The 26,960-nt window shown below is 55.2% G+C and overlaps 2 protein-coding genes across 2 annotated transcripts; one reads left to right on the forward strand and one right to left on the reverse strand.

Annotated features, from left to right (window-relative positions):
* Positions 1-3,762: 3,762 nt before the first annotated feature.
* Positions 3,763-12,105, reverse strand: CCDC201 (coiled-coil domain containing 201). The gene is made up of 3 exons (XM_082692153.1): positions 12,054-12,105; positions 6,283-6,765; positions 3,763-4,253 (listed from the first exon to the last, which is right to left on the reverse strand). Exons 1-3 carry the CDS (start codon positions 12,069-12,071, stop codon positions 4,029-4,031), a joined length of 726 nt encoding a protein of 241 aa, XP_082548279.1. The 5' UTR covers positions 12,072-12,105; the 3' UTR covers positions 3,763-4,028.
* Positions 12,106-22,722: 10,617 nt separating this feature from the next.
* Positions 22,723-26,960, forward strand: IGFBP1 (insulin like growth factor binding protein 1). Its single transcript, XM_082693193.1, has 4 exons — positions 22,723-23,200; positions 24,356-24,525; positions 25,490-25,615; positions 26,499-26,960. The coding sequence occupies exons 1-4, from the start codon at positions 22,861-22,863 to the stop codon at positions 26,628-26,630; spliced, it is 768 nt and encodes a 255-aa protein (XP_082549319.1). The 5' UTR covers positions 22,723-22,860; the 3' UTR covers positions 26,631-26,960.

Consider the following 26,960-nt stretch of genomic DNA (forward strand, 5'->3'; position numbering starts at 1 on the left):
CCCTGTGGCCGTTTTACTTGCAAACCACAGGGTCATGTGGCCTGTGTGAAAACGTGCCTTCCTCAGGGGAGACTGTGGTGTCCTCCAGAGTCGGTGCTGTCCTCTGGGCTGGGCTCTGCTCTTCCTGTGACCGCGGGTGGGGGGTGTGGGGACTCAGCTTCTGCTCCCAGCCAGAGACTCTGCGGAATATGATTTGTACTCCTTGGGGTTCTCAGACTGGTCTTGGACTAACTGGTCGGGGACTGTTGTTGAAGGCAGACCAAGGGTGGATAGCATGGGTGGGGGCAGGCCATCAGGAGGCCGAGCCAGGATGGTTCCTAAAACTGGGCTCCACAGGCCAAGGTCAGGTGAAGTTCGGGGTCCAGCAGAGAAGAGGCCACGAGGCACCAGACCAGAATGTCAGGAAGGGTTTGCCACAGGCCAACCCTCCACCAGGATGCACCTAATGCCACAATCCAGAGAAGCCCCCTCCTACCCCCAAGACGGGGCAAGAGAAGCAGGTTTGGTGCAGGGATCACAGGGACCTGTAGGTGGTGGGGAGGGGAGGGACTGGGCCAGACTCTGGGGAACATGATAATGTGGCCCAGGCTCAGCACATCTGGTAGAGCCCAAGACCCCATCAGCAGGGGAGGGCTGGCGGGGAGTGGGGTGGAAGAGTTGCCGGGCTCTGCCTCTTCTGAGGACACCCTGAGCCCCAGGGCAAATTTCCAGCCCCTACTCACTGGGCATCTTCCCTTAGAGGTCTGGCAGATGCATCACAGGGAATGCACCGCCCTGAGGGGTGTGTGTCTGAGAGAGACCAACCATAATTTCAAGGAATGGCTCCCCCAGTCACGGGGCTGTCAAGTCCAGTCTGCAGGATGGGCGGCAGCTGGAGACACAGGGAGGAGCTGATGTTGCATCCCAAGTCTGACGGCCACCTGGAGGAAGAATCCCCTCCTCCCCTGGGAGGACCTCAGGCGTTTTTTCTTAAGGCCTTCAACTGATTAGACGAGGCCCACCCACATTATGGAGGGCAATCTGCTTTTAATCAAAGTCCACTGCTGGAAGTGTTGATTTCATCTAAACTGTACCTTCACCCTGACAGCCAGACTGGTGTTTGACCAAACTGGGCACAGCAGCCCAGCCAAGCTGACACATAAATAATCACAAACCTGTATCTTTAGGTTCAAATAAAAGCAATCCAGAGTAAAGGAATTTAAAAAACCCTTATGAAAAAAGCATAACATCACCGGAGAAGCCGGGCGTGCATGGACTCCTCCGAGAAAGGGCTACAGGAAACAGGTGGACACTTGTCCAACGGAACCATCCATGAGACAAATGCACAGTGAGAACATGGAGGAGCTGTGTCACCTTTCCAGTTGGTACCTGTTTCATTTAGTTTTTATGATTTGGTACATGTTTTAAAAGCCATCATCAAACTAGCAAATCTGAGAGCTCCCTCAGACACCGCTCATGGGCCTCCACCCCTTGCTGGGGGACTGCACAGCACCAATACCTTTGAACCCACAAAATGACTTGTAGGAGGCTAACAAAATTGGTAGACATTTGTACAAAGTGCTCTGTGTCGAGGGGGCTCTCGTGTGGACTTGCAGAAGTGGATCCCAAGATCCCACACCGCCATCCCCAACCCTGTGAGTGGGGTGCAGCATACCCTGCTTGTAAACTCGGTGAGGTGACTGGGCACGCTGGGGCCCAGCCAGCCCTCAAGCAGGGGATCCACAACATGGACAGGTGGGGTCCCACCGAGGCAGCCACGCATACATGGGTGGGCCAAGGGCCCTTGTGTAGCCCGGCGGCGATCGACAAAGGAACGGGGCCCCAGGTTCCTCTTTCTTGCCCAGATGCACAGGGTGAGCATCTGCTTGGTGTCCGCTCAGAGAGCCCAGGCGGAGGTGAGCATAGGTTGTTTTCAGCCTTTGTTTTGCAGCAGAAAATTAAAACACCAAGTGCTAAGACTTAAGTGAAAAACGTTGCACAAACTAGATGTCTGCAGTGAGGCCACCTGAGCCCCGGACGCCGGCAGCCCCTCAAACCAGATCTCTGACACAGTGACAAGGGCCATGAACATCAAATACAGACACCCTAGGTAAATAGCTTATTTTAGGAAGAAAATGTACCATTTAGATAGAGATTAGATTAGAAGGGGATCCCTTCTCATTTCAGGTTAAACAGAAACCGCACAAGGAGAGGCATTTTACAGGGTCGCTAGCTGCGGTGCCGGCATGGTCCTGAAGATGACCCCTGCTCAGAGACCCCATGAGGTCCCCGTCTGTGCAGCCTGAGCCGGCAGTGCCCACGTCCTGAGTGCTGGTCTGAGGCTGCCCTCCTGCCCATGCACAGCCCGGGTCCCGGGGACACGGAGGTCAGAGGTGGTCGGCGTGGACAGGACACCCTCCCCATGCACCACGTTCCAGCTTCAGGTGGTGGATTCGCTCCTTCCTTGGCCTGCTTCCCCGCCACATCTTTGCGTGGTCAGAACACGCTCATGGTCCATGCTGTTTTACTTGTGAAACGCCCTGCAGGATTGCATTTCAAACACCAGCTAGAGGGCCTATGCCCCATTTGCACATGTTCCTTTGCACAAATGTAAGAATGTGCAAAAATGTAAGAATCTGTTCTGCTGACACGCAACATGAACATCTAGGAAAGTATCTTACCAACAAACCATTTCCTTCTGATCCCCTGTAATTTCCGAGCTTTCAAAGACAACCTCCCTGAAGTCCCTCTATCATGCCTTCCTCCTCCCTGGTCTCATTCTGCATCTGAATTCGTCAAGTGCTGTCAGCGAGACAGAGAAGCCACGTGATGACACATCTGAGTCCCTTTGCATCAGATGCAGATGCTCAGGAGAACTGTGAACCTGCTTCCAGTACTACAGGTGCAAAGGGTTTGCACTGATGTATCTCCTGGTGCACAATTCCAGGCACACTTTCTGCTTTGTGGTATTTGAAAAACTAGTAAACTTATCATTTCCATAATCCAATAATGTTATAATGAAGGAAGAACCGGGTCAGGACGCTTAGTACCGTGCAAGCCCACTGGACAGTAAACCTGCTCTTCCCGCACATCCGCAACGGCAGCACGTGGCGTTTGAAGTGACTCACCACGTGACTGCAGCCCGTTGCCCCCCCACCTGGCCCCCAACCCTGTGAGGACTGGCCTCCTTCCTTTCTGGAAGCCTCCAGACAAACGCAGGGAGAGCCTGGTTCTTGAGCTCGCCCATCCTGGGCTTCCACCACATCCTCCTGGGTCCATCCTGTCTGTGATTCCTTTCAGGGTGCCCTGCGTCTGGGGTGTTCTGCATCCAGGCTGCCTTCTGATTCAGTCAGAAGCTTGATCTTCATGTCTGAGGGTGAGGCCACTGCCGCCAAGCCTGGAGGCTCAGTCCCGGAGATGGCCCAGGGTAGGGCTGGGAACAAACACTCTCTTTTTGTTTCAGAAGGAAAAAAAAAAAAAAAAGACTAAAGACAAAGCACCAACCATTTTTAAATAAAGTGGGGGATGAACACATGTGTAAGACAAAAATTGATCTCTGTGCCAATAATCGTGCGGTGTCCATGCAGTGCCCGAGCTGCCCATCTGCACCGGGAGGCTGCTGCGCGTTTTCTACACAAGCTGGAGTGCCCGCGCCCCCCGCCGCCCCGTGACCCACCACAGCCCCAGCATGGAAGCGTGTCCAGCTTTGCGGTGGGGCCCCAGCGGCACAGGCACCAGGCGCTGGATTCCACACCCCACCCCCACTGAAACCAGTGCCCGGAAGCTGCCAGAACTGCCTCCCACTTGGAGTCCTAGGTCTGACTCCCCTGGAATGGTATCCTGAGCCTGCTGGGTGTGCAGCCCAGCCCTGTGTGGGCGGCTGGGTCACCACGCTCTCTGGTCTCTACATGCAAAATGTCATCCTGTTCCCTGGGTCACTCGGGGGAAGCTGGTGGGGTGGCAGGCACCCCTAGGGTAGGCATCCACGTCGCCTGCTGGCTCTTGCTCCCTGTGTGCCCCACGCTCTGGTGGCGCCGCCCAAAGCCTCGTTAACTGTGCGGGGACCTGAGCAAGCCCTGGGGAGGGCTGGGGTTTGCAGAAGGCCGTACGGATGGAGGGCCAGACAAGTCAGTGAGGCTGAGGTGGGTGCTCCAGAGTGCCTCAGCCCCTGGCCCCAGCACCGAGGGGCAGTCATCCTCCACGGTGAGCTGGTGCTGGGTGGCCTCCTCGATGTCCTGAAGTAGGCGGATTTCCCACTGCCTCTCGCGCTCCACCTGGGGGAGAAAAGGCATCTCGGAGAAGGCCTATGTTGCAGAAACACCTGCTGCAGCTGCCCGGGGACAGCAGAGGTCCCCCCAGGCTACACACCCCTCCCCACCCCTGCCCTTCGGCTCTCCGCGGGCTGGGCACACAACTGCACCACAGAGTGGCAATGCCCCAGAGGGCTGCGTCTCTGTGGGCACCGGAGCGGTGGCTAAGGACCCAGGGAACTGAGTCTGACAAGGCAGAGTGGCGGCAGGACGGCTGGGGACAGGGATGGGGAGGCCAGCTGGGGGCGTGCTGGGCAGAGTAGACAACCGTCTTCCCAGGCTGCGGCACGAGAAGGGCCCAGGCCGGGGTTGGGGACACAGAGCAGGATGAGCCCTGCTTCCGATGAAGACGAGGCCTTGGCCTCACAGAAACAGAGGTTGGGGGAGGGGGGGCAGGGGGACTGAGCCAGACCACAAGGGGCGTGTGCAGGGACAGGATCGCAGAGGACAGGGTTGGCCGTGGAAAGACTGGGGTCCTCAGCCGCTCCATGGCGGGTCCCCTGCACATCGATAGCCTGAACGTGTAAAGAATAGAAGCAAACCCCGGTGGGGGGAGGTGAACGAGGGCTAGGAGAAGCTGGTGTTGCCTGCAGGGGTGTGGCGGAAGGGGAAGCCAGAAGAGCAGGGTCAGGGGAGGGGCTGCCAGTGAGCACGTGAACCCCTTCCAGAGCCCAGAGCCGGCACAGTGGCTGGAAGCCCAGGGCCTGTGTGAGGGACCCCACGGCTGCAGGGGTTGCCCCACCTATGGGACTGTCTTTGAAACATGGTGAGAACCCCTGGCCCCTCCCTTCGTCAGCTCCAGAATATTCCAGCCTTGCTCACACCTCTCCTGGCAGCAGGTGGGAGTATCAGCCCATGGGACCCGGCAGTAGGGAGGCACCTGGGGCTTAGGGGCGGCCCTGCACTGAGACCCCAGCCAGGAACGCAGGCAGAGTGCCGGTCAGCTCGGCGAGGCCCGGCTTGAAGCTCTGACAGGGCACAGCCACAGAGGACAGGCTGGGAGGGGGCGTCAGGAAAGCTGCCCGACAGCAACGCCCCAGAAGTGTGAGTGAGACTGAGCAGACAGCCTTGGGAAGCCTCAAAAGGAGCCAGCAGCAGAGCCGAGGTGCCCTGCAGTGACCTTGGAAAGTGCAACCCAGGGTCCCTCCGAGGGGCAGACGAGGGGTGAGAGAAGAAAGAAGAGACGGGAAGAAGCCGTCCAGGCTGTGCCACACCTGACTTCCATGGAGTCCCCGCGGGTGGAGCTGAGTCAGGGCCTCTGAGGCCACAGAGGGAGGGAACCAACAGGCCCACGGGTGCCCAGCCCACGGGCCAGGCGGTCCACCGCACACGTTCCACCTCAGGGGAACAGACCTGGACAGCCGGGGTCAGCTGGGACCCCACGTGAGAGGCAAGATGGAAATCCCCTAGCAGTACCCTTCTCAGAACTTTCTAGAACTACAGAGTGTCACAGGAGAGGGTGAACGAGCTGAGGGGCCAGGACACACAGCTCAAAGAAGGAAACGGCCTCTGGGGGCCAGGGGAACATGGAGGGAGGCCCGGGTGTGCCCTGAAAGGAAAGAACCAACAGCTTTCTGGGCCCAGCTGCACACCCCTGAGAAGGCCAGGAGGGTTCACAGGAGCTTGGAGAGCAGATGAGAATGGGGAGGGAGGGTGGCGGTGCACAGGTGCTCCACACAGGGTCACATGACCCCTCAGAGCAGGTGGGGCAGGACCAGGACATCAAAAAGGCCTGAGCAGTGAGGGAAGGGAAGCTGCCCTTCCTCTCAGGGGTCACCGGCCACCTCCATGGGACCCTGAGCCCCCAGATGTGGACGCGGTCAGGGACATAGCCAGGGACAGGGCTGGAGTTAGGGTTGGGTCAGGGACAAGGTTGGGGTCGAGATTGGGTCAAGGACAGGGTCAGGGTTGGGTTAGAGGACTGGTCAGGGACAGGTCTGGGTCAGGGACACAGTCAGGGTCAAGGGTCAGGGTCAGGTTGGAGACATTGTACCATAGCCTCCAGCTTCTTCAGGTCCCGTCTCCTCCTTCCAGCCATGTTGGGGATCCCGGGCAACCCCAAGGATTGAGGCCAGCTCCCTTCTCCGTGGGACTCTGCTCTCTGGTGCTGCTGCCAGGTGACCGTGGCTGGTGCAGGTGGATCTTCCTCAGGAGATGGGGGCTCTGGGTTGGGCCCTGGCTGCCCACCGGCCGCCCCAGAGGCTGAGATGTTGGGAAGCCGTGGAGTCTGGAGAGCAGCCGTGGGGCTGAGCCCTGCTCGGGGGACCAGGCGCTTCCAGGAGAGGGGTGTGGGCGGTGGGGACCCAGCCTCAGGGGCTTCTCTCGGGTGGGAGGGGACGTGGCCTGCTGGTCTCCTGCGTGGGCTGGGGGAGGCTTCCTGCGGGGTCCTGTGCTTTAGGACTTTTCTCAAGGACTGCTGACGCCTTGGTGAAGAAGGGGCCTCGTCTTCCTCGGAGGAGCTCACCCCAGAAACCTGCTGAGACAGAACACAGATGTCACTCCCTAGAAGATCTGGGCAGGAGCCTTGGGATGGGCACCAGAACCCGTCCTCCTTGTCCGCCGCCTCCTCAGCCTCTGCCCTGGGCATAGGGCCTCCAGTCCTGCCCCCCATGGGAGCTGGGAGCACCCAGAGCGCGCTCCCAATGTGCCTGCCTTCCCACTCACGTCACCTGTTCTATATTTCGGTCTTAAAAGAAAGCATTGGCAAAATGTGGTGTCTTAATGATGGAAATGAAAAAGAAGTGCTTTCCAGGTAAAAATGCCATTTTTTTTTTTGAGGAGAAAACTGTAAAATGTTGTCAGTGAAATCATCTTGACATTTACCCTCAACATGAAAGAGCAGAGCAGTGGGCAGACGCGGCTGTTCCCTGTCCAGAGGGCGGCTGTTCCCTGTCCAGAGGGCGTGGCGAGTTGGGTAGGGGTGTGGACACCCGAGCACCCAGATCTCGAGCCCCCGATCGTAAGCCCCTGGATCCCAAGCCCCAGGCTTGCCATAAGGTCGTGGTCTCCACGTGCTCCTTGAAAAGTTGTTGTGTCAAAACGACCTGACAGACTTAGCAGCTTGTTGTTTGAAAGAAGTCCTCGTGAGTCTCTTAAAGAGGTATTAATTCATGCTGTTAATCAACGCTGGCTTTGAGCCAATCCCCTACCAGTCTAGGTAACGTTCAAAGGAATGCTGATTTTATGTTGAACGCCACCGATGGAATGGGGCAAAGTATTCGCAAAGTACAGATCCAGTAAGGGGATAATATCCAAAGCATGCAAGGAATTCATACAACTCTGCAAAAACCCAAATGATCCAATGGGTTCTTCCATGGGGAGAAGACGTGAACAGATATTTCTCTAAAGTAGACATGCAGATGGCCAACAGACACATGAGAAGATGTTACACATCACTCATCACTAGGGGAGTACAAATCAGACCACCATGAGATACCACCTCACATCTGTCAGAATGGCTGAAATCAACACCACAAGGGGCCAAGAAAGGTACCCCTCGTGCCTGGTTACTGGGGACGCACACTGGTGCAGCCACTCTGGAAAACAGCATGGAGGCTCCTCAAAAAAATGAAAACTTGGAATCTCATGTGACCCAATAATTCCACTTCTGGGCATTTAGCAACAGGAAAAGAAACCATCATTCTAAAAATGTACCCACAGGCCCTGCCATGTTCCCTGAGCCTCGCTCACCACGAACAGCCACGCTTTGCTGAATCCCCCTCCAATGGGACCATCTCATGCCCCTGTTTGCCAGCGGGAATGATAGTTTCTGGTGATGATGTCCATTGCGGGCAATGCTTCCCAAAAGTATTATGAAAGCCATTGCCCTGCATGGTATGGGAGGAACTGGAACTTTTTCTCCAACAGAGGGAGAGGGACTGGGATGTTCCTGGAAGCCCACAGTCTTGGCAGGCAGCTGCTTCTGCTCGGGGCGAGAACAGTACCACCAGTTGGCGGAGGGCACTAGTGAGGTGTTTTCCTTGAACTCCTGCTGTGCATTTGTGCCTGAAGGGATGTATCTGGTAGTGAGTTTTGGGGGGAAGGAGAGATGAAAAGCATATTAATGATAGTGAAGTAATAAAGGGGTAAACTTCTCTTAGAACCAAGAACAGATACATTTGTTGCCTTAAACATGAACCTGATCAGAGATGCTACAAGGCTGTGGGGAAGCATCTTAGCCAGCATTTGCTGCGTAACAAATCACGACACACCGGGGGTTGTAAGAAAGACATAGGTGATCACGGTTTCTGTGGGTGGGGAGCTTGGGCTCTCCCATGGGACTGCTGTCAACTTAGAAAACTGGACAGTCCAATGTTAGCCTTCCTGCAGTCCAGCTCCTCTCGGAGGCTAACACTAGTGATTTGTAAAACAAAACAAAACAAAAAACAAAAAATATGTGGAATGTACATCCTGTGTACAAAAGAAGTTCGTATTTCATTAATGGAATCCTGATACGCATGCTTGCGTGGCTTGTCACCTCCCGGACAATGGGCCACGTCCCTGAATCTGAACAAAGCACGTCAAGTCACTTATCTGAGCGTGGCACAGGAAACACAAGAGCAGAGCTAGGGGTTTAAATTCCCCAGAGGGGCTTGGAGGTCAGCCAGGCAGAAGAGGTCCGCCAGTGCAGTCTGGTGGGAAGGGAGCATTGTTCCTGTAACCGTGTTCAGCGGGGCGCGCTGGAGCATTCACAGCTGGACCCCAGTGAGCTCTCCCAGCGTTCTTCCAAGGTGGGTATAGCATCGCCAGGCAGCTGGGAGAAGTGCCAGCCCAGGTGAAACCGAAAACAGGTCTGGCTTCACATCTGGACCAGCAGGACTGTCTGCAGGGGAGTCTCCAGGCCTCTGGGGCTAGAAAGTCAGGCAGAGAGCCCTGCATGTGGTTGGAAGTGGGGGTGGGGGGTCAGTTCCAGAGCTGCTACTCTGTAGCTCTCTGGGTGCTCTTGGTACAATGTTTCCCTTCGCAAAACCTTTAGAAACTGATGAATGTGAACTCCAACCACCCTAAAAAGCTGGATGCCCTCCAGAGAATGAGTCAGATCAGAGAGGGCTAAAGCGTTTCCCAGAGTGGCTGCACGGTCCCCAGACTCGCAGGCACACAAGGTGTTCGATCGTTGGCTTTCTAACATGTGAGCAAGGGCGGTGGGGGGCTTAATGCACATTCCTTTCACGGCCAGCGACGGCGAGCATCTTATCACGGAATTACTGCCAACTCACCGCATGTACATCGTCTTGGCTGGTTAGAGGCTGAACCCCTGTAGTACCCTGTCAGCAGCAGCAAACAGAATCAGCTCGCTTATTAACAGTCCGGCCCTTGGTCAGCAAGCTCATGGGCTCCTCACCACCTATGGGAGGCTGCCCCGGAGACAAAGGGCTTCGGGAAAGATCCAGAGCATTAGCGCAGCAAAGACAGCCCAGAGGGATGGGTGAACGCAGGAGTGCCTCTGCGGTTAACACGGGAAGAGGCTGAGTTCATGGGAAAAAAACATTGGATGAGTCAAAAAACAAAAACACAGTGTGATAAAAAATAAAAGCCGACAGTTTGCTGCTCTAAGTACCTTTGCTCCAGATACCACAGCGTTGACAAAGAGCAAAATCCACAGAGAAGGACAAAGAAACAGAAATAAGCTAGGAAACGAGGCTGCTTCTTGGTGTTGGGGTTTTTTTTTTTTTCCTTTTTCTTTCTTTTTTTTAAGCCCATGGTAGATTAAAGAGAAAAAGAAGAGAAAGGATCCAAATCCCATGGAAGACCATCCGCGCTTATAAAGGGAGATGAAGCTATTCTACTTCTAAGAGGAGCCAGGCTCAGTGCAGAGGGGGGTGTGCGCCAGGCGGGGCAAGGGGACGGGAGTGGATTACCTGCGTAGCAGAAGCCACCCTTAACTGACTTATTCGTGGACAGGAACTGAGAACCAGTATGCAATTGCAAGTTCCATAAGAACAATTTGAGGGGCGCCTGGGCGGCTCGGTGGGTTAAGGATCTGCCTTCAAATCAGGTCATGGTCTCAGGATCGTGGGATCGAGTCCCTTGTGGGGCTCCCTGCATAGCGGGGAGTCTGCTTCTCCCTTTCCTTCTGCCACTCCCCCTGCTGGTGCTCGTTCTCTATCTCTGTCAAATGAATACAATAACAATCTTTCAAAAAAAAGAACATTTTGATATATTTTTGATAGAACAATACTGTAACCCTGACAGCTTGCAGAGAGAACAGTGTGGGTTTTCAGGTAATACTCAGCACAAACAATGCAGACATACATCTGGGAATAGAACGCAGAAGAGATGAGTTTTTTTAAATGAGCGGGAAAGGGAGTTTACTTTCATCGCGTGCTGTGGTTCCGATAGGTCAGCCATTTTGGAAAAAAAAAAAGTAGCAAAGCCACGTCCCTATATGCCTTACATGAAAATAAATGACAAGGGACCGAATATGATACTCTTTAAGAATTCAGATTGCTAAAAAGAAACAGAATAATTTTAAAAAATCTGAAACAAATTGGATTCTTATATCATCCACCAAGATAAATTCCAACTGCATATAAGATATGAATGCTGTGGGACATGACATGAAACGGGGTCACTTTTGTTGAGGGGTTTAGCCGGGGGCCACCAGCAGGAGAGCTCATCCTTGGTCCTCCAAGGACCAAGCAAATGAAACCAGCAACTTTGAACCCAGCCAAACCCCTCATACCCCAAACCCCTGCAAACTGCTACCGTAAGAGATTTGGTCCAGTTCTGCTCAGCCAACCCGATTTTTCTGCTGCCAACACCAGTTAAAATTCTAAGCAACATATACATTCTCCATTGTCTTAAAAAAAACCCGAGTTTGATCCCCTAAGGGGACACAATTTGGGTTGCTCCCTGACCTGCCATCAGTTCTGCCTCCTTGCCGAGAAGGCACAAACACAGAGCTATCAAAGCACTGGGAGGAAATGCGGGTAGCTTGCTCTGTAAACTGGTCAGAAGTGAGGTTTTCAAATCATAACTCGTGACACAGAAGCCATAAAGGAAAATAAACTGAAATAAATTTCTGTAAAGAAAAACAGATGATATACTCAGTAGAAACAGACTGCCCACAGTTTCTGTAAAAGATTAAAAAAAGGCGAACATTCCTCCAACCCAGGGGGAAAAAATAACCCAACAGATAAACATGCAAGGACCCTCATTTTTTTTTTTTTAAATATCAAATGTTTTTCTAATATACTAATAAGATGTCTGTTTTGGATACAGGCTCCCCCCCCCCTTCCCAAACTGAGGAAAGTAAGGATCTAATGTTCTAGAAGAAGCTCAAAATAACAGGTTATGGGGGGGACTGTGGGGGCAGGGGCCACACCACACCTGCTTAGCCCTCCTATTCCGACGCCTACAAATGAAGATGGGAGAAAGGTCCCTACCCATCTGACAAGGCACGGGAGACTCAAGGAGACCTGGGAAGCCCCCTTGGCTGGGCTGGGGGTTGGTTGGGGGCATCCTGCACCGTCCTGCCCGTCTCCGAAGCCCAGGGCTCTGAAACTCCCCCCCGGGGACCCTACCAGTCTTGCACCCCGCTTTTCCTTGCGCATATAGACCAAGTATTGCAAGGGCTCCACCCCTGCTCCTGGTGCTGGCCCCCTGCCCCCCATCCCAAGGCCACACTGGACCTCGCCCCACAGGACAGGCTTGGTGGAGAGGGAAAGGGGAAGAAGGGTGGGGGTGTACAGGACGCGGAACCGCACTGATGGATGGGTTGGGGTGCTGTCGGTCCCCCAGACCAGGGGAGGTGGGCAGTGGTACCTGTGCCCTGGGCTCCATCCTGCCTCCACGCGAGGATGCGGCTGCTGCACCCCAAGCCGGGGCGCAAAAGCCCCCGCGGCGCCTCACGCAGGCCGGGCCGGTGAAAGCGACCCCACCTGCGCACAGCCCGCACCTGTGGCTCTGCAGGCAGCGTAGGCGCAGGGCGGAGCACGGGTGGGGCGAGCCTCAAGGGTCTTCACCTGGCGGGTTCCCACGCGCACCTGCGTGTCTTTCCGGCCTTCCCCGGGCCCCGTGGACGCCCAGACCTGAGCCATCCACGTGTGCACCTGCGTGCCAAGCAGTTCGCCTGCCTCTTCACGGCACGCTGAAGGAGTGGAGACTGTCACCCAGCCCTCGCACCCAAGGCCAGGGTCGTGTTCCAGAGTCTCCGTGTCTCCGTGTCCAGAGGCACGGAGCTGAGAGTGACGCACAGCTGTTGGACTCCCAAAGACCTCTCTGCTGGGAGACTCCTTCCCAGCCTTCACGGGGTGGGCGTCAGAGCCCCTGCAGGGCCCCGCGTGGCCCCGAGGTTCTGGTGGGCAGCCCCGCTGGGATCCGGACTGGCATTGCCTGCGGCTCCCTGGCGTGGGGGCCGGCTCTGCCTGGGCGAGCTCCCCACACGGCAAGCGCCTCCAAGAGTGGGACCGCGGGGGGTGGGGGGGCAAACAGGCCGGTGACCACCTGACCAGCGTCTTAGCGTATCATTAGTGAATGACAATTAAAAAAAAGTCTCGCCTGGTACCGTCTGTCCGTTTCTAGATGGGGAACGTGAGGGCCACAGTGGGGAAGAGTCTGTTCCAAGTCCCTGAGCGAGCCAGGTGGGGCTGTCTTGGCGACATCCCAGGGTCCTGTTGTTTCCTCACTGTGTCAGGCCTTCGGAGGGTCCCCTGCCCAGGGTACCCTGCTCTCCTGACCCCAGCGTCCCCCTGACTTCCTGGCACTCAGGCACACTGCTCTGAGTATAGCATAAGTTCTTTTGTTTGTGTTCACGGCTAAAAACAATTTCGAAATGTGCAGTGTGTGCCTAGGGTCAGGTTAGTTGGTCACACCAACGTCACCTGTCGCCATCACCCTTCACTGCCGCCATGAGCAGTGCTCTGCGGGGAAGCTTGGAGTGTGGGCATGCGCAGGGGCCCCACTGGGGCCCGAGGCCAGCCTGCAGGGGCGTTGGCCCCATTCCCTGCTCCTGGTCTCCACTGGGAGCCCAGCATGTTCCTAGAGCGGGGTTCAGAGAGGCTGTGTGCTGGGAGATGGATGCCTTTCTTTGTACAGAGGCTGACTTCGGGTGTGACTCGAATCCAGGTCGTAGATGCACAAATGCCTGCTGGCCTGCTGCCTGGAAACCCGCATCGTGGGTACAAATAATGCTCTTGGGGCAGGAAAGTCCAGTTCAGAGCCTGGCTCTTGTCATGTTGCAGGCTCGGGCTTTGGACGAGACATGCAGAGATGGGCCAGGACAGTGACAGCCACATCACTGGGCTTAAAGATCAGTTGTGGGGAATGCGCAGGAGTGCTTGGCACGTGGGAAGTACCCAGCAGCTGGTGGCATTGGCATTCACTGTACCTGCTTCCATCAGGCCTTCCCTGCCACCTCACGCTGGGGCTTTCAGACCTCCGGCAAAGCAGACTACCGATTGTTTCTGCATTGGATATGTACGTTCTGTGTTTTCTGTATATGATGATGTTTTGGCATCTTAAGACCTTTCTGGCTGGGGAGAGGCTGCACCATGTGGAGTTAGCTAATCCTTGAAGATAGAAAAGAACCCAGTGGGAAGCATGCCTTCCCTATGGGAACCAACCAGCCCAGAGCCATACCTCCTCCATCTGGACTGAGCAGCCAGGTGCCAGACAAGTAGGGACACCCTACAGCTTGGACCCCGTTGGAATTATTCAAGGTAGCCAATGCTAAGCCACTCACACTGCCCTGCTCCGCCTTTCCCCTGCAAACTCTGGTAAGGGCCATGGCCAGGTCTTTTCCCTCCTCCCGCTTCTGCCTCATGACCACCCCGGTACCTCCTGTAGCCCTGTGTGGCATGTGTTGCCTCCTGTCTGCAGGACCTAGAATATAATTAACTTTCCTCCTAAGCCCCAGTCCTCTCAAGTCCTGTGTCCATTGACTTTGCTATCCCATCCCCAACATGTATGTTCCTAAAACAGATTCTAGGCAAGCAGGATGCTCAAGGTTGCATCTGACCTCAGGCTGTAAGTAAGAGGCTAATGACTGGTACTTTTTGTAAACCACTACAGAAAAGAAAAAGAAAAAAAAACCTGTAAATTTCATTACTGATCAAATAAGCACAAAACACCGTAGCACAAGTACTGCTTTAAGTGTATTAATGTTGGTAAAGATAAACCGTCAAAATATCTTCCAAGATGGAAAGCGCCAGGTTTACTTGTGAATCCTACTGAACATTTTTTAAAAAAGATTTTATTTATTTAACATACAGAGATCACAAGTAGGCGGAGAGGCAGACAGAGAGGAGGAAGCAGGTTCCCTGCTGAGCAGAGAGCCCTATGTGGGGCTCGATCCCAGGTCCCCGGGATCATGACCTGAGCCGAAGGTAGAGGCTTTAACCCACTGAACCATCCAGGCGCCCCGTGAATCCTACTGAACATTTAAGAGAGAAATTATACCGATCCTTTACGATCTGTGCCAGAGGACAGAAGCAGAGGGACTGATTCCTAACTGATCCTTTGAGGCCAGCGTGACCATAATACCAAAAACAGATGGAGACATTACAAGAAAAGAAAACTACAGATCAAGATCTTTCATGAACATAAATGAAAAAATCCTCAACAAAATATTAGCAAATCAAATCCAACAATGTATAAAATAATGATACACCACGACCCAGTGAGATTTATTCCAGGTGTGCAAGGCTGGCTCAGGAGTTAAAAATCATCCAGTGTCACCCATCACATCAAGCTGAAGAACTACATGAGCATATCAATAGCGGTAGAAAAACCATCCGACAAAATCCAGTATGTATGTATGATAAAAACTCAACAAACTATGAAGACGGGAGAACTTCCCCAACTTGATAAAGAATACCTATAAAAACCTAAGTAAAATCAGTTTTCAAGTAAAATCACAGTTAATGGTGAGAATCTTGAAGATTCCCCATGAAGATCAAAACAAGACAAGGTTGTCCCCTCTCACCAGTGCTTTTTAACTTCATGGTGGAAGTCCTAGCTGATGTGATGAGAAAAGGAAATTAAATATATACTGACTGGTAAGGAGTCCAGAAATGGTCTTTGCCAATGACAAAAATAATCAGTGAAAGAACTCCTAGACCTAGTAAGTGCTCAAAGCAAAATTGTAGGGTACCAGGATACGGAGTCAAACAGTTTTGAACATATTAACAATGAATAAGTGGAATTTGAATGTAAAGACTTACATTAGCACCCCCCAAATGAAATATTTGTGTATAAGTATAACCAAATATGTGCAAGACCTGTATGAGAAACTGTCAGAATGATGGATGGTCTCACGCAAGTACTGAGTAGATGGAGAGCTGTCCCATGTTCATGGATAGGAGGACTCAATTTGTGAAGAGGTCAGTTTTTCTCAACTTGATCCAGAGACTCAGGGTGATCCCAGTAGAAGCTGCAGTACCTTATTTTGTAGATATCCATAAACGGATCCTCAAGTTTAAAAAAGAGTCAAAAAACCCAGAATAGCCAACACGTTATTGAAGAACAAAGTGAGAGGACTGATGCTACCCGACTTCAAAACTTACTGTAACTCTATGGTATTGTAAGACATGAATCTATAGCGTAGAGGGGATGTTGGTAATTAGTAGAGCGATGGAACAGCTTAGAGAGCCCAGAAATAGACCCACATAGATAGAGTCAGGTGGTCTGGGACAAGCAAATGTAATACAACGGAGAGATTATCTTTTGATAAATGGTACCGAAATAATTGGATGCCTGTGTGCACAGAAATGAACCTAGACGCAGACCTTACAGCCTTCGCAAAAGTACGTCGAATGGGTCGTAGGCTTACGTGGAAAATGAAAAGCTACCAACTCTTAGAAGATGACACGGGGAAAACTCAGATCGCCCTGGGTACGGTGATGAGTTTTGCGATGCCAAATGTATGATCCGTGAAAGCAAAAGTGTAGAAGCCGGACATCGGTATGATCCGTGAAAGAAAATGTAAGAAGGATAGAAGAAAAGCCACCGACTGGGAGAAAATATTTACAAAAGAGGAATGTGATAAAAGACTGTTATCCAAATGTTAAAAGAACTCTTAAAACTCAAAAGCAAGAAGACAAACAACCTGATTAATAAATGGCCAAAGGCCTTAACGGAAACAGTCCTGAAGAAGAAAAACAGCAAATAAGTGCATGAAAAATTGCTCCACATCATACGTCATCTGGGGAATGCGAGTTAAAACAAGGATATATAAGTAAACACCAACTAGAATGGCCAACACTAAATGGGGGAGGAGCATGTGACACCTCTTGTGGTGTGACCAGGGCGATGGCACCCCCCCCCATGTCATAGATCCCATCCATGCCGTGACGTAGGGGAGACACCCCCGGGACGTCCGTGCTGTGAAGTAGGGGACATAACTCCCCCCTTTTCTGCGCAGGTTCCTTGCTCTCTGAGTGGCTCACAGACTGGCAGAGCTGTGTCGCCCCTGCCTGGTGGGCACCAGTGCAGTCCTTTGTTGCTGCCTCTGGGGTGGCGGAGGCCCTACTGCCCCATGAGTGGTTTGTTGTGTTGGAAGGGGATCCTGGCCATGGAGGTTGGCGGATGGGGCTGTAGACATGTTACTGAGCAGGTGTGGAGAGCAGCCCCCGGTCAGGCATCAGAACAGGGACCCCCACCACACAACCCTGCCCTGGAGATCCTGGGGCAGAATGTGGAGCACATTCTCCTCTCCCGACCATCTAATGAGACTGCAGATCTCATCTCCAGGGGACGACCATCAAAGCTCAACCAAACGAGCCGTGCCTGAGAGCTGAGCAGGGACCCAGGCAAATGCTCCTGGTTGCACCTGTTCCTTTATATGCGGGGCAGAGGAGAGGTGCAGCGGCTCGTGGGACTCCGTCTGGGGAGCGCGAAGACCGAGGCAGGCGTCCTTCAGCTCCCGCAGAGTCCCACCCATCACCCATGGCCGCTGTGCCTCTCCATCACCCCCTCCCCAGCTGTCCACCTGGTTCTTGCCGTCCGGCCTTCAGCAGGAGTGGAAGAGGGTTTGCGGAGCCCACAGCTCAAGTTTGAGCAGGCCTCGGGGTCCCCCGGGAGCTTGGTCACTCGTTTCAGAGCTCACCAGTCAGAGTCAGGGTGGGGCTGTGAATGTGCCTCTCTCTTCCCAGGCCCCAGGTGACATGAGGCTGGCTAAGTCGTGACACTGGGGCCGTAGGGTCAGGTCAAGGTCAAGGTCAAGGAAATGAAGACACATGGGCACCCCCATGTGCTTGGCACTTGGTACACCGCCCCACCCCCCAACAGCACCCTGGGCTGTGCACGCAGTCGGGTGGCCTCCGTCACGGAGGGCCATGTCCTTTTCCTGTCCTTCCCTGGGTGCGCCCCTGGGGCCCTGGCCCTGCGCACACCTGCAAGCTCCTGCGTCTAGGATCTGGGCTGTGTGGCTGTGATCCACGATCCACGGCAGGGAGGCTACTTCCCTGCTTGGATTAGTAGGGGGATTAGCAGGGGGAGTGGGCGTGCCTTCAGTTTGAGGACGGTTCCCTTCCTCACTCGGGGAAGGGGCAGCCATGGGACAGGACAGACAACAGCCACCTCAGGGGCGCCCGGGGTTGCAGGAATTTACATCACCCCTGATGTTGACCGAGGACACAACATCTTTGTGTTTTCTCCCCCCCGGGGTAAAAACAGCTCCCCTCCCTGGGAGGGGCCTCTGGATTACAGCATTCTCTTCCTTTGAAGGTCTGACTTCGCCCTTGACCCTTGCATTGTTTTTTAGAGCTCTGGTTGCCCAACCTCCCGCTGCTAGGGAGTAAGTGGTGTGCGGTGTGTGGGCGGAACTGGACCCACCGGGTGACGGGAGGGCCTGTGAGGTTTCATCATCTGGAGACGTCCCGTCTCTGCCCATAGCAGCTGCGGGGACACAGGGTGCTGCTCAGGGTAGTGGAGGTGACGACCCCTTTGTTCAGGGCTCCCAGTGTCCTCTAGAGGGCCAAGAACCAGAGGCCCAGGGGGTGGTACGAGGGTCCAGGACATGGAAATCCAAGGTGTCAACACAGGAGGACTAGCCGGGCAGGCCCTGCACCTCCCCAACCTGCCCCTCTCCCCGCCCCCCCCACAGCCCTCCACACAGCAGGTGACCCCTAGCCCAGCTGCTCCTGGGGCTCATGCGTGTGCAGAGTTAGGAAGGAACTGGCAGAGACACTGGGCACAGTCACGCCCGCCCCTGGGGTCACGCGGAGGGACTGCCAGCTGTGGGCCACTGGCTCTGCCTGTCCGAGCCAGGAGCAGGGCTTTGCCTTCCTCTGCAAGCATAGCGTGCACCCTGGGAGGCGGGGTGGGTGTTTCTCTGTGGCTGGGGCTCCCCAGGGTTGATGCGCCTTCTTGCGAATAGATGTAACTCAGTCCATACACGGGACAGAAAACTTCCCCTCTGTGCCCCACACCACCTTTCCATCCTGTCCCCCCCAGTACAGTCCTGAATCCCACTGAGCTGGTGGTTGGTGGCCCCCCCCAACCCCGACATCAGATGCCTGCAGGCTTCGATTTGGGCCAAGTAGGTCTGCGAAACCCTGGATCCCCAGCCCCCCACCCCTGCTCTCCATCACTGGTCAGTTGAGCGGGGGGCCCCCATCAGTGTCCTGTGCAGGGGGCGGGGGCCCTGTGAGTCCCACGCTGCCCTCCCAGCCTGGCGGGAGACCCACAGGTAAGCTCAGGCTTACCTGGCCCTTCAGCATGGCCCGTCCGGCGTGTCGCATGCTTCTGAGACACAGAGGAACCCTCAGCAAGGCTCCTCAGAGAAGAGGACATTCAGTGGCTCCCAAGGGATGGAGAAAGGGCAGCAGGAGTTCTGGGAATCCAGACCCACACTGGCAAAATGGAACCAAGCCTAGGAACCAGTCCGTGGAGACAGAGATGAAACTGTGCCCTGCTTCCCGAGGGACGGGGCGCTGGGCTGTGTCTGTCACCCCTCCAGCTGTGTCTGCTCAGCTCCAGCCCCGCAGACCCTCCCTCCAGCAGCACCCCTCCCTGCTCCCAAACCAGCTGCCCTTTCCTTCCTGGAGACACTTGTGGACGTGTGCGCGGACTGTTCTCCGTTCAGATCTCTGAGAGCAGGGCTGCATCTCCAGTGTGGCTGTCTTGCACTCTGTTCCAGGATGCGGTCTGAAAGGACATCAGCAGGATGGTCTCAGCACTGGTCTCTGGTCTGCAGGCCTGCCCCCCTGGATCGTTCCTGAGCTCCCTTCTGACTTCTGTACCCCTGGACCTGTCTAAATCCTCCCACGGTTGCCCGAGCCCATGGCACCGTACCTAGAGCCTTTCCCACCTGTTCCCTCTGCTGTCTTTCCAGCAACCAGGCAGGAGAACGCTGGGTCTTTCCCTGAACACACTGCCCGCTTCCCCGTGCCCTGCCTCACCCACTCGCCTGCACCGTGGGCCCGTCCTCTGCTGTTTGGAAGGCCCTGCTTCCCCTCCAGCACCTGCCTTGGCTGGCAGCTTCTGTGGGAAATGCCCAAGCGTGGCTCAGTGCCCTCTGTCCTGCTGTTTGCCACCACTCTCTGGACTCTCCAGGAAAGCACTTATCTCCAGCACCAGCTTCTAATCGGTGCACACACACCTCCTGCCAGGCAGCATGGGCTGTGGGTTAGCCTGTCCCCCTTACCCGGGCCGCACCTGCTGCAAGCTGTGAGAACGGCTCCCATGCTCTCTGCGTGTCTTCTGTGGGGAAGGACAGGGTGCTGGGAGGAAGGGCCCTTTGTTCCAAGAGGTGGTTTCAGAGGGGATCAGGGAGAGCCCTGGAAGAACGCGCCTAGGAGGTGGATGTTGGACAGTGGGATGGTGGCGCAGAGGGAGGTGGACAGGGGAGGGGGCTGGAGATCCTGGCAGGAAGGACAGTGAGGAGGCCGTCAGGAGACGTGGTAGTGACTTTCTCCAGGGTGGGGTGGGGACGCGAGGGCTGGACGATGAGCAGGGGTCTGCAGGATTGAGGAGGCAGGTACGGATCTGAAGGCACAACCCTCTAGTGAGGAGGGGCGCCCTGTAGTGCCTAGGAGGGATGACTGGGACTCTGATTGGGGGTCATGGAAGTTGAGGCACGGACTTTGGGGTGTAGAAGGCAAAGCACCAGGGCAGCAGGACCCAGGACTCACGGATGCACTCAGGAGCAGCCACCCCCAGGATGGACAGACAGGCACAGCCCACAGAGGTCTCCAGGAGGAACTGTCCCATTGTACTGTTGTGGCCAGAGAAGGGGAGATTGCCCTCTCTGGGCTTTGGTTTGTGGCTACTGTGAGGCAAACAGTGGAAACATTTGGGAATCGATTTACATGGAGAGGAACTTCCACTACGTGCTGAACAAGTGAGACCTGGGGTGGGGGTGAGGGCCTCACCGGGCAAGTGCACAACAGGGTGAACTGTCCAGGGCGGGCAACGGCCCACACACAGTAGGCGGGCCCTGAATGTTTACCCGATGGTGCCCTCTTGTTTGTGCGTCATTAAGGGACCATCTCAGGTGGACACCCAGATCGTAAATGGAGGAAGTCAGAGGAAATTCAGAGCACAGATTCTTCTTTTGGAAATGAAATCATTTAGGAAACTACACCAAAAGTAAGGCTCAGCCAGTTGAAAACCTCGGTGGGCTCTTTAACCAGACACTGACCTTTACTCTGTAAAAATAATGACAAACATGACCTTGAACTTCCAACTGCAATGATTTCTGCCGACCTTGTTTTGATTTTTGCTGGAGCTGGGGTCAGGTTCAGAACAGAGCAGAAACCAAGGTGTTACCCCAAGCCAGCAGCCCGGTGAGGCGGCTACAAACAGAGCGAGTAAATTCATTGTAATGGGGTTACTCTTGAGATGGATAGTAGACAGGATAATACAAGTTACAAGCATATGAAATACTGTAGCATTTACTGGATAATATAAATCCAGCAAGATGGCAGTGAGCACGGGGCAAACTGGTCCCTCCCTCTTTCCCTGATTTCACACCCCTCCCCACCAAGGAGGCCCTGGCATGAGTTTCTTATGTATTCCTCCCAAGATAGTCCATAAATTTAAAACATGCTGACATGTATGTCTGTACCTCCTCATTAAAAAAAAAAAAGATTTTATTTATTTATTTATTCGAGAGAGAGCAAGGGCAGGGGGAGAGAGAAAGAGAGGGAGAAGCAGGCTCCCCACTGAGCAGGGAGCCCGATGCGGGGCTCGATCCCAGGACCCTAGAACCATGACCTGAGCCGAAGGACTGAGCCACCCCGACATTCCTGTACCCCCTCATTTTGCTTCACTTGGAAATTATACTTAACTTGCAAATCTTCACCAAGTCTCAGGGATTTTCTCCATTAGTAAGTGTGGAGCTTCCTCCTTCTTGTGAACGGCTGCCTAGTTTCTAGGGACCAGGTGTGCACAAGGGCACCTGTATGTCCCAGGGACGAAAAGGCCCATTTCCCACTGCCTTTAAAGGTACAGTGACATTTTTCTTGCAACGCCAGAGAATATCCAAGAAATAACCCCTGAGACATCCAAAAATACCCAAGAATTTCACAAAAGAAAAAAGCTCCCTATAGAAATTTAGTCTGATGGGGTGCCTGGGCGGCTCAGTTGTTTGCACCTCTGACTCTTGGTTTTGGCTCAGGTCTGATCTCAGGGTTGTGAGATCTAGCCCCGTGTCCAGCTCTGAGCTCAGCGGGGAACCTGCTTGAGATTCTCTTTTCCTCTGACAGCCCCTGCCTAGTACCTCTTGGTCTCTCTAAGATAAGTAAATCTTAAAAAAATTTTTTTTTTGGTCTGAACCAGAAAGTCAGAGGAAGAAGCCTGGGGTCTGGGCTCCATGGTGCAGCCCCGTCTCTGCATGGACTGAGTCCTGCTCTTCTCTGGAAGACAGGGACATGTCAGTCTCTGGAGGCTTCGGTGACACTGGGGGGCTTGGCTCCAGCCCTGGGTGGGGGGGAGCTGTCCCTTTCCTTCCACCCTTCCTCCTGGGAAAGGCCGTGATGTGTGCAGGTCCGCGGCTGGAGGACTTCTGCCTGCAGAGGGAGAAGCAAATCAGGGCTTTGCCCCACTGAAAGCTGGCCAGGGGTGCCTCCCTTCCTCTCCCTGGGCCTTGGTTTCCCCCTTGGAAAACTAGCTGTGGTGGGGGGCTGGCCTTGCCCAGCGGATCTCTCCAGCTGTCCCTTGGGCTGAGCAGGAGAAGCCTGCGAACGGCTGGGCAGGGCGATGCCCCTTGAACAAAACAAGCGGGACCTGGCTGTGCACTCCCGGTCAGAATTGCACTTTGGCTCCCGGTGGGAGCCGGAACAGCACAAACACAGTCGGAAACCTGGACCAGCAACCCTCCCTCCGCCCACCATTTGCGCAGGCCCTCGGACGCTGGAGCAAAACAAACTTTTTTTTCCCCCAAACTTATTTTGAACACCAGCGGCCAGCACGCAGCGCCGGCAATCATTAACCCCGCGTTCAGGGGGGAGGGGAGGGCGGTCGGCACCCTTTATAAGGCGCGCGCGGCTCCCAGCGAGTATCGGAGCCTCGAGCATCCGGCATTGGCTGCCTCTCCGGCATCGGCTGCCCTCCAGCACCGGCTACTTGGCCACCGCTCGCTCGCCAGGTCCCGCCAGCACCCGCCTCTGTCCGCCGCCCCTGCTCCACGATGCCTGAGCTCCCCGCTGCCTGCGCCTGGCCGCTTCTGCTCCTGCTGGCCATCCAGCCGGGCACGACGGCGGGCGCCCCCCAGCCATGGCACTGCGCGCCCTGCTCCGCGGAGAAGCTCGCGCTTTGCCCTCCCGTACCCGACTCATGCGCTGAGGCCGCCCCACCCGCCAGCTGCGGCTGCTGCCCGATGTGCGCCCTGCCACAGGGCGCCGCCTGCGGGGTGGTCACTGCGCGCTGCGCCACGGGCCTCAGCTGCCGAGCGCGACCAGAGGAGCCCCGGCCGCTGCACGCACTCATCCGCGGCCAAGGCGTCTGCGGGCCCAGCGATCCCGAAGCAGGTAGGACCAAAGGCCCCACGGGGTCTCCCCGCCGCCCCCTCCCCCGTGCCCGCCCCAGACGGATTGCTGAGGGAGGGATAGCTAGTGTGGAGCAAACCCACTCAAGTCCGGAGCTTGGAGGGTAAAAGATCGTCGGTCACCTAGATGAGCCCCATCAGTTCATGGTCCTGCAGGGGCAGGTGCCCAGGAGAGGGGAGGTGAGGGCGGAGGGCTCACACAACTTGGTGGGAGAGTTGGGGAGAGGGCGCAGACGCCTGAGAGAAGAGGGAGGCCCAGGGGCTTCCTTGGCAGTCCCTGGGCCATGGGGGCCAGCCCTCCTTTCTGCTGCTGAGTGGGTGGCCCCAGAGGGCTGAGCCTCTGGGAAGGCCTGGGATGGGGATCCCTTCCACCCCAGGGGGAAGCGTTTGGAATGTCCTTTGTAACAGACTCTTGTGGAGACAGCCCAAGTTTGTCGACTATTTACAGAGCGTGTGTGAGCAGAGCCTGTAAACTTCACTTGCATTCGTACCAGAGAAAAACAGTGTTTGGTGTGTGTCCTTCCCCTAAGGACTTGACAGTCAGACCTTTGCTGAGATGCTCAGGGATTTACTTGTAGTGGGAAGAAGGGGAAATACCTCTCCCTCCACCCGCTCTCCTTACCTCCCCATCGGGGCCAGTGGCGGCCCTGTCCTGCGTCCTTGTGGGAGGAATCCCGTCATTCTGTGGCCTAGTAGGGCATCTGCCAGAAAGCGTGACCCTTGCAAGCAGGGGCACAGTGTTCCTACTGGTTCTCTGTCTTCAGAGTCAGTAAAATGCGGTCATCTTCAGTGGTCCTTAAAGGAGTTGTGTCCCCAGGACCCCTCAGGAAAGCCCGCTGTCTGCGACTCTGTCCACACACCAAATGCAAACGTATGTGCGAGTGGCTTCACTCTCCTGCTAATTTAGAAGCAAACACACAGAGTACCCTCCGTCCCCAGCTTGCAAAATTGCTGTTGGGTCACTTGATTCCCCGGACACTGTCGGAAGCTCTGTTGAAGGTCAAGTGGCCCTCACCCAAGGTCCACAGGACCACCCTTCTAGCCCCACCTGGATTCTCTGGAGAGGAAGCCGCTCCCAGGGGTCAGATGCAGAAGCTCGGGGAGGGCTCACGAGGTCTGCCGTGCTGTCTTTTTTCAGATGCCAAGGAGTCATCGGAGAGCTCTGAGATCACCCAGGAGCAGCTCCTGGAGAATTTCCATCTGATGGCACCGTCTGAGGAGGACATGCCCGTCCTCTGGAATGCAGTCAGTAACTACAAGACCATGAGGTCTGGGTATGCCTTGGACACAGACTCCGACAAGTTGAAGGTGAGGGCTTCCCCGGGTCCTGAAGGCGTGGGAGTGAACGCCTTCCTCCCCGAGGCCTGTTAGACCTTTTCCATGTCCGCCTTGAGCAACATTTCCCTCAGGGACTTTGAAGAGGGGAGCCTGTTTGGTGGAAAGCCAGCCCCGCCGCGGTGCAGCTTCAGACACGAGTCTGTCCTCTGGGGCCCCTGCTCCCCCGTTTCTCAAAATGGTGCTCACGTCTGCATAACGTGACATTTATGACGTGATCCGTTTCACAGTGTAGTTCTGTGGCACTAATTCTGCAAGCATCGCTGCCATCCATATCGAGAACTATTTCGTCTCTCACCCTGAGACTCTGCTCCCAGTAACCACTGACTCCCTGGTCTCCAGCGCTTCGACCCATCTTTTTAATCCTACCACTTGAGGGCGACCGAGAATCAAAGTTGCGGAGATGGGCGCGGCGTGTGAGGAAAAAGAGAGAAAATGGTCCCCCCAAGCATGAGCCCCTTCGAACAGTGGGGCTCTGACCCGTTTCCCGGACACTTCAGGGTTTTGTCTGTGCGTGGTGCCCGATGGGGAAAAGTTCATTCTCATCCCAAGTAGCCGGATGGATGCCTTAATCCTTGCTTCAACTGGCTTCTGTGACCTAAAGGCATAGAGGAAAGGGGTTCACAGTCAAAGTCTCTGCTGCTGGAAGGGCTGGGTCCTCCTCGCCATCAGACTGCTATCAGACAGGGCAGAGGCGGAGGGGAGCACCTGGGGCATGGGGAGCGCTGGTCTCCCTGTAGGTGTTCAGCCAGCGTTCGGGGAGGGTAGGTGTGCCCCCACGCATCTCAACAGCTCCCACACACACTAACTCCCTCCTCACCTCCCAGGCAGGTCTGACCCACCCCCAGAGCCCCCATGGAACCTCTCCTGTCAGTCCTGTTCAGGTGGACAGTTCACTTATCCTTGTCATTTATCACAATGTCAAACGCTCTTCCAGGAGCCGTGCCGGCGAGAGCTCCACAGGATATTGGCACAACTGGCCGAGGAACACCAGTCGCCCAGACACCTTAACAATTTCTACCTGCCCAACTGCAACAAGAACGGGTTCTATCACAGCAGACAGGTGCGCACCCTGCCTGGGCACCCTCATGGGGACACGCCCCCCCCCCCCCCCCGCGCATCCCTGCAAGGCCACCCTTGCCTCCCAACAGTGCGTCCAGTCCCAAATATGCACCGTAAAGCCCCCAGCCAACCATATTAAGTAAGAGCCACCCCTCTGGGGTCACGGACTTGCAGCCCCCGGGAGCCTGAAGACCAGCTCGGTGGTCACAGACAGCAGGGGACCCACCCCTTGCTTGGCCAGGGCTCTGGGTACAAGTGTGACCTTGCTGCTCGGCAGGCCTGAGCAGGCGGGTGGGTGGTCGGTCCCTCATGCTCTAGCTGTTTCCTGTCTGTCCCACCAGAGGAAGGGGGTAGATCGTCTTAGGAAAACGAGTGTCTCCTTGGACCTCTGTAGTGCTCTCTCCCCATGGAAGCAAACTGTCCGCTCAGTGGAACACAGCAGCGTTTCCAGCCCGGCAGATAATGAGCGAGATTGAAGCCAAACCAAATACTTAATTTTGAGGGGTTCTTTAGGACTCAGTGAAATGCGGGGTCCGGGGATGTGTATAGCCAGGGAAGGGGGACAGGTAGAGGCCATGGTTTCCTGAGCAGGAGTCTGCCTGGGAGTCCGAGGTGATGGCGGCCACACACGGAGCATGCTCCCTCCCTGCTCTCGGGGCCACAAGCCGGACAGCTGTGCTCACGAGGCCGTTTAACACATGCACAATGTCCTATCAACTGGACACATGGCCTTCATCTCTAGTTTCCAGGGAGAACGGCGGGGGGTGGGGGGGCTGACATGTTGGGCGTGCCCTTCCCTGCCAAGGTCACTGTGGCTCCAAGCTCCGCCGCCTCCAGCTGCACTGGGGCTGCTCCTGACCGTGCGCTCTGTCTTGCCTCTGCAGTGCCGGACCGCCACGGATGGCCAGCGGGGACTCTGCTGGTGTGTCTATCCCTGGAGCGGGGAGAGGATCCCGGGGTCTGTGGAGGTCAGAGGCGACCCCAACTGCAATCAGTATTTTGCCGTGCACAGCTGAGAGCACGTCCTCTCCTCCGTCCCTTCACAGGAAATATTTAAGTACATAGCGTATTTATAGTCTGGAAATCATACACACTTATCTATATATATGTATATGTGTGGGAACCACTTTTATACGCCGCCTGCTGGTGGACACGTAAATCTGTAGTTTATTTATTCACTGTACATGTATTTTTCCGAAACAGCCTGTGTGCTGTGTTTCTCTGTAAATCATGAAACCTGTCACGTCGCACCGGGTGTAAATACTTGATTTGTAGCTCCTCGAAGCTCCCTGTTTCCGGTTCTAAAGAGCAGGGGGAAATAAAGCCTGGAAAATGCAAACCTGAAA

Source organism: Mustela nivalis (assembly GCF_964662115.1).
Source record: "Mustela nivalis genome assembly, chromosome: 12".
NCBI lineage: Eukaryota > Metazoa > Chordata > Mammalia > Carnivora > Mustelidae > Mustela > Mustela nivalis.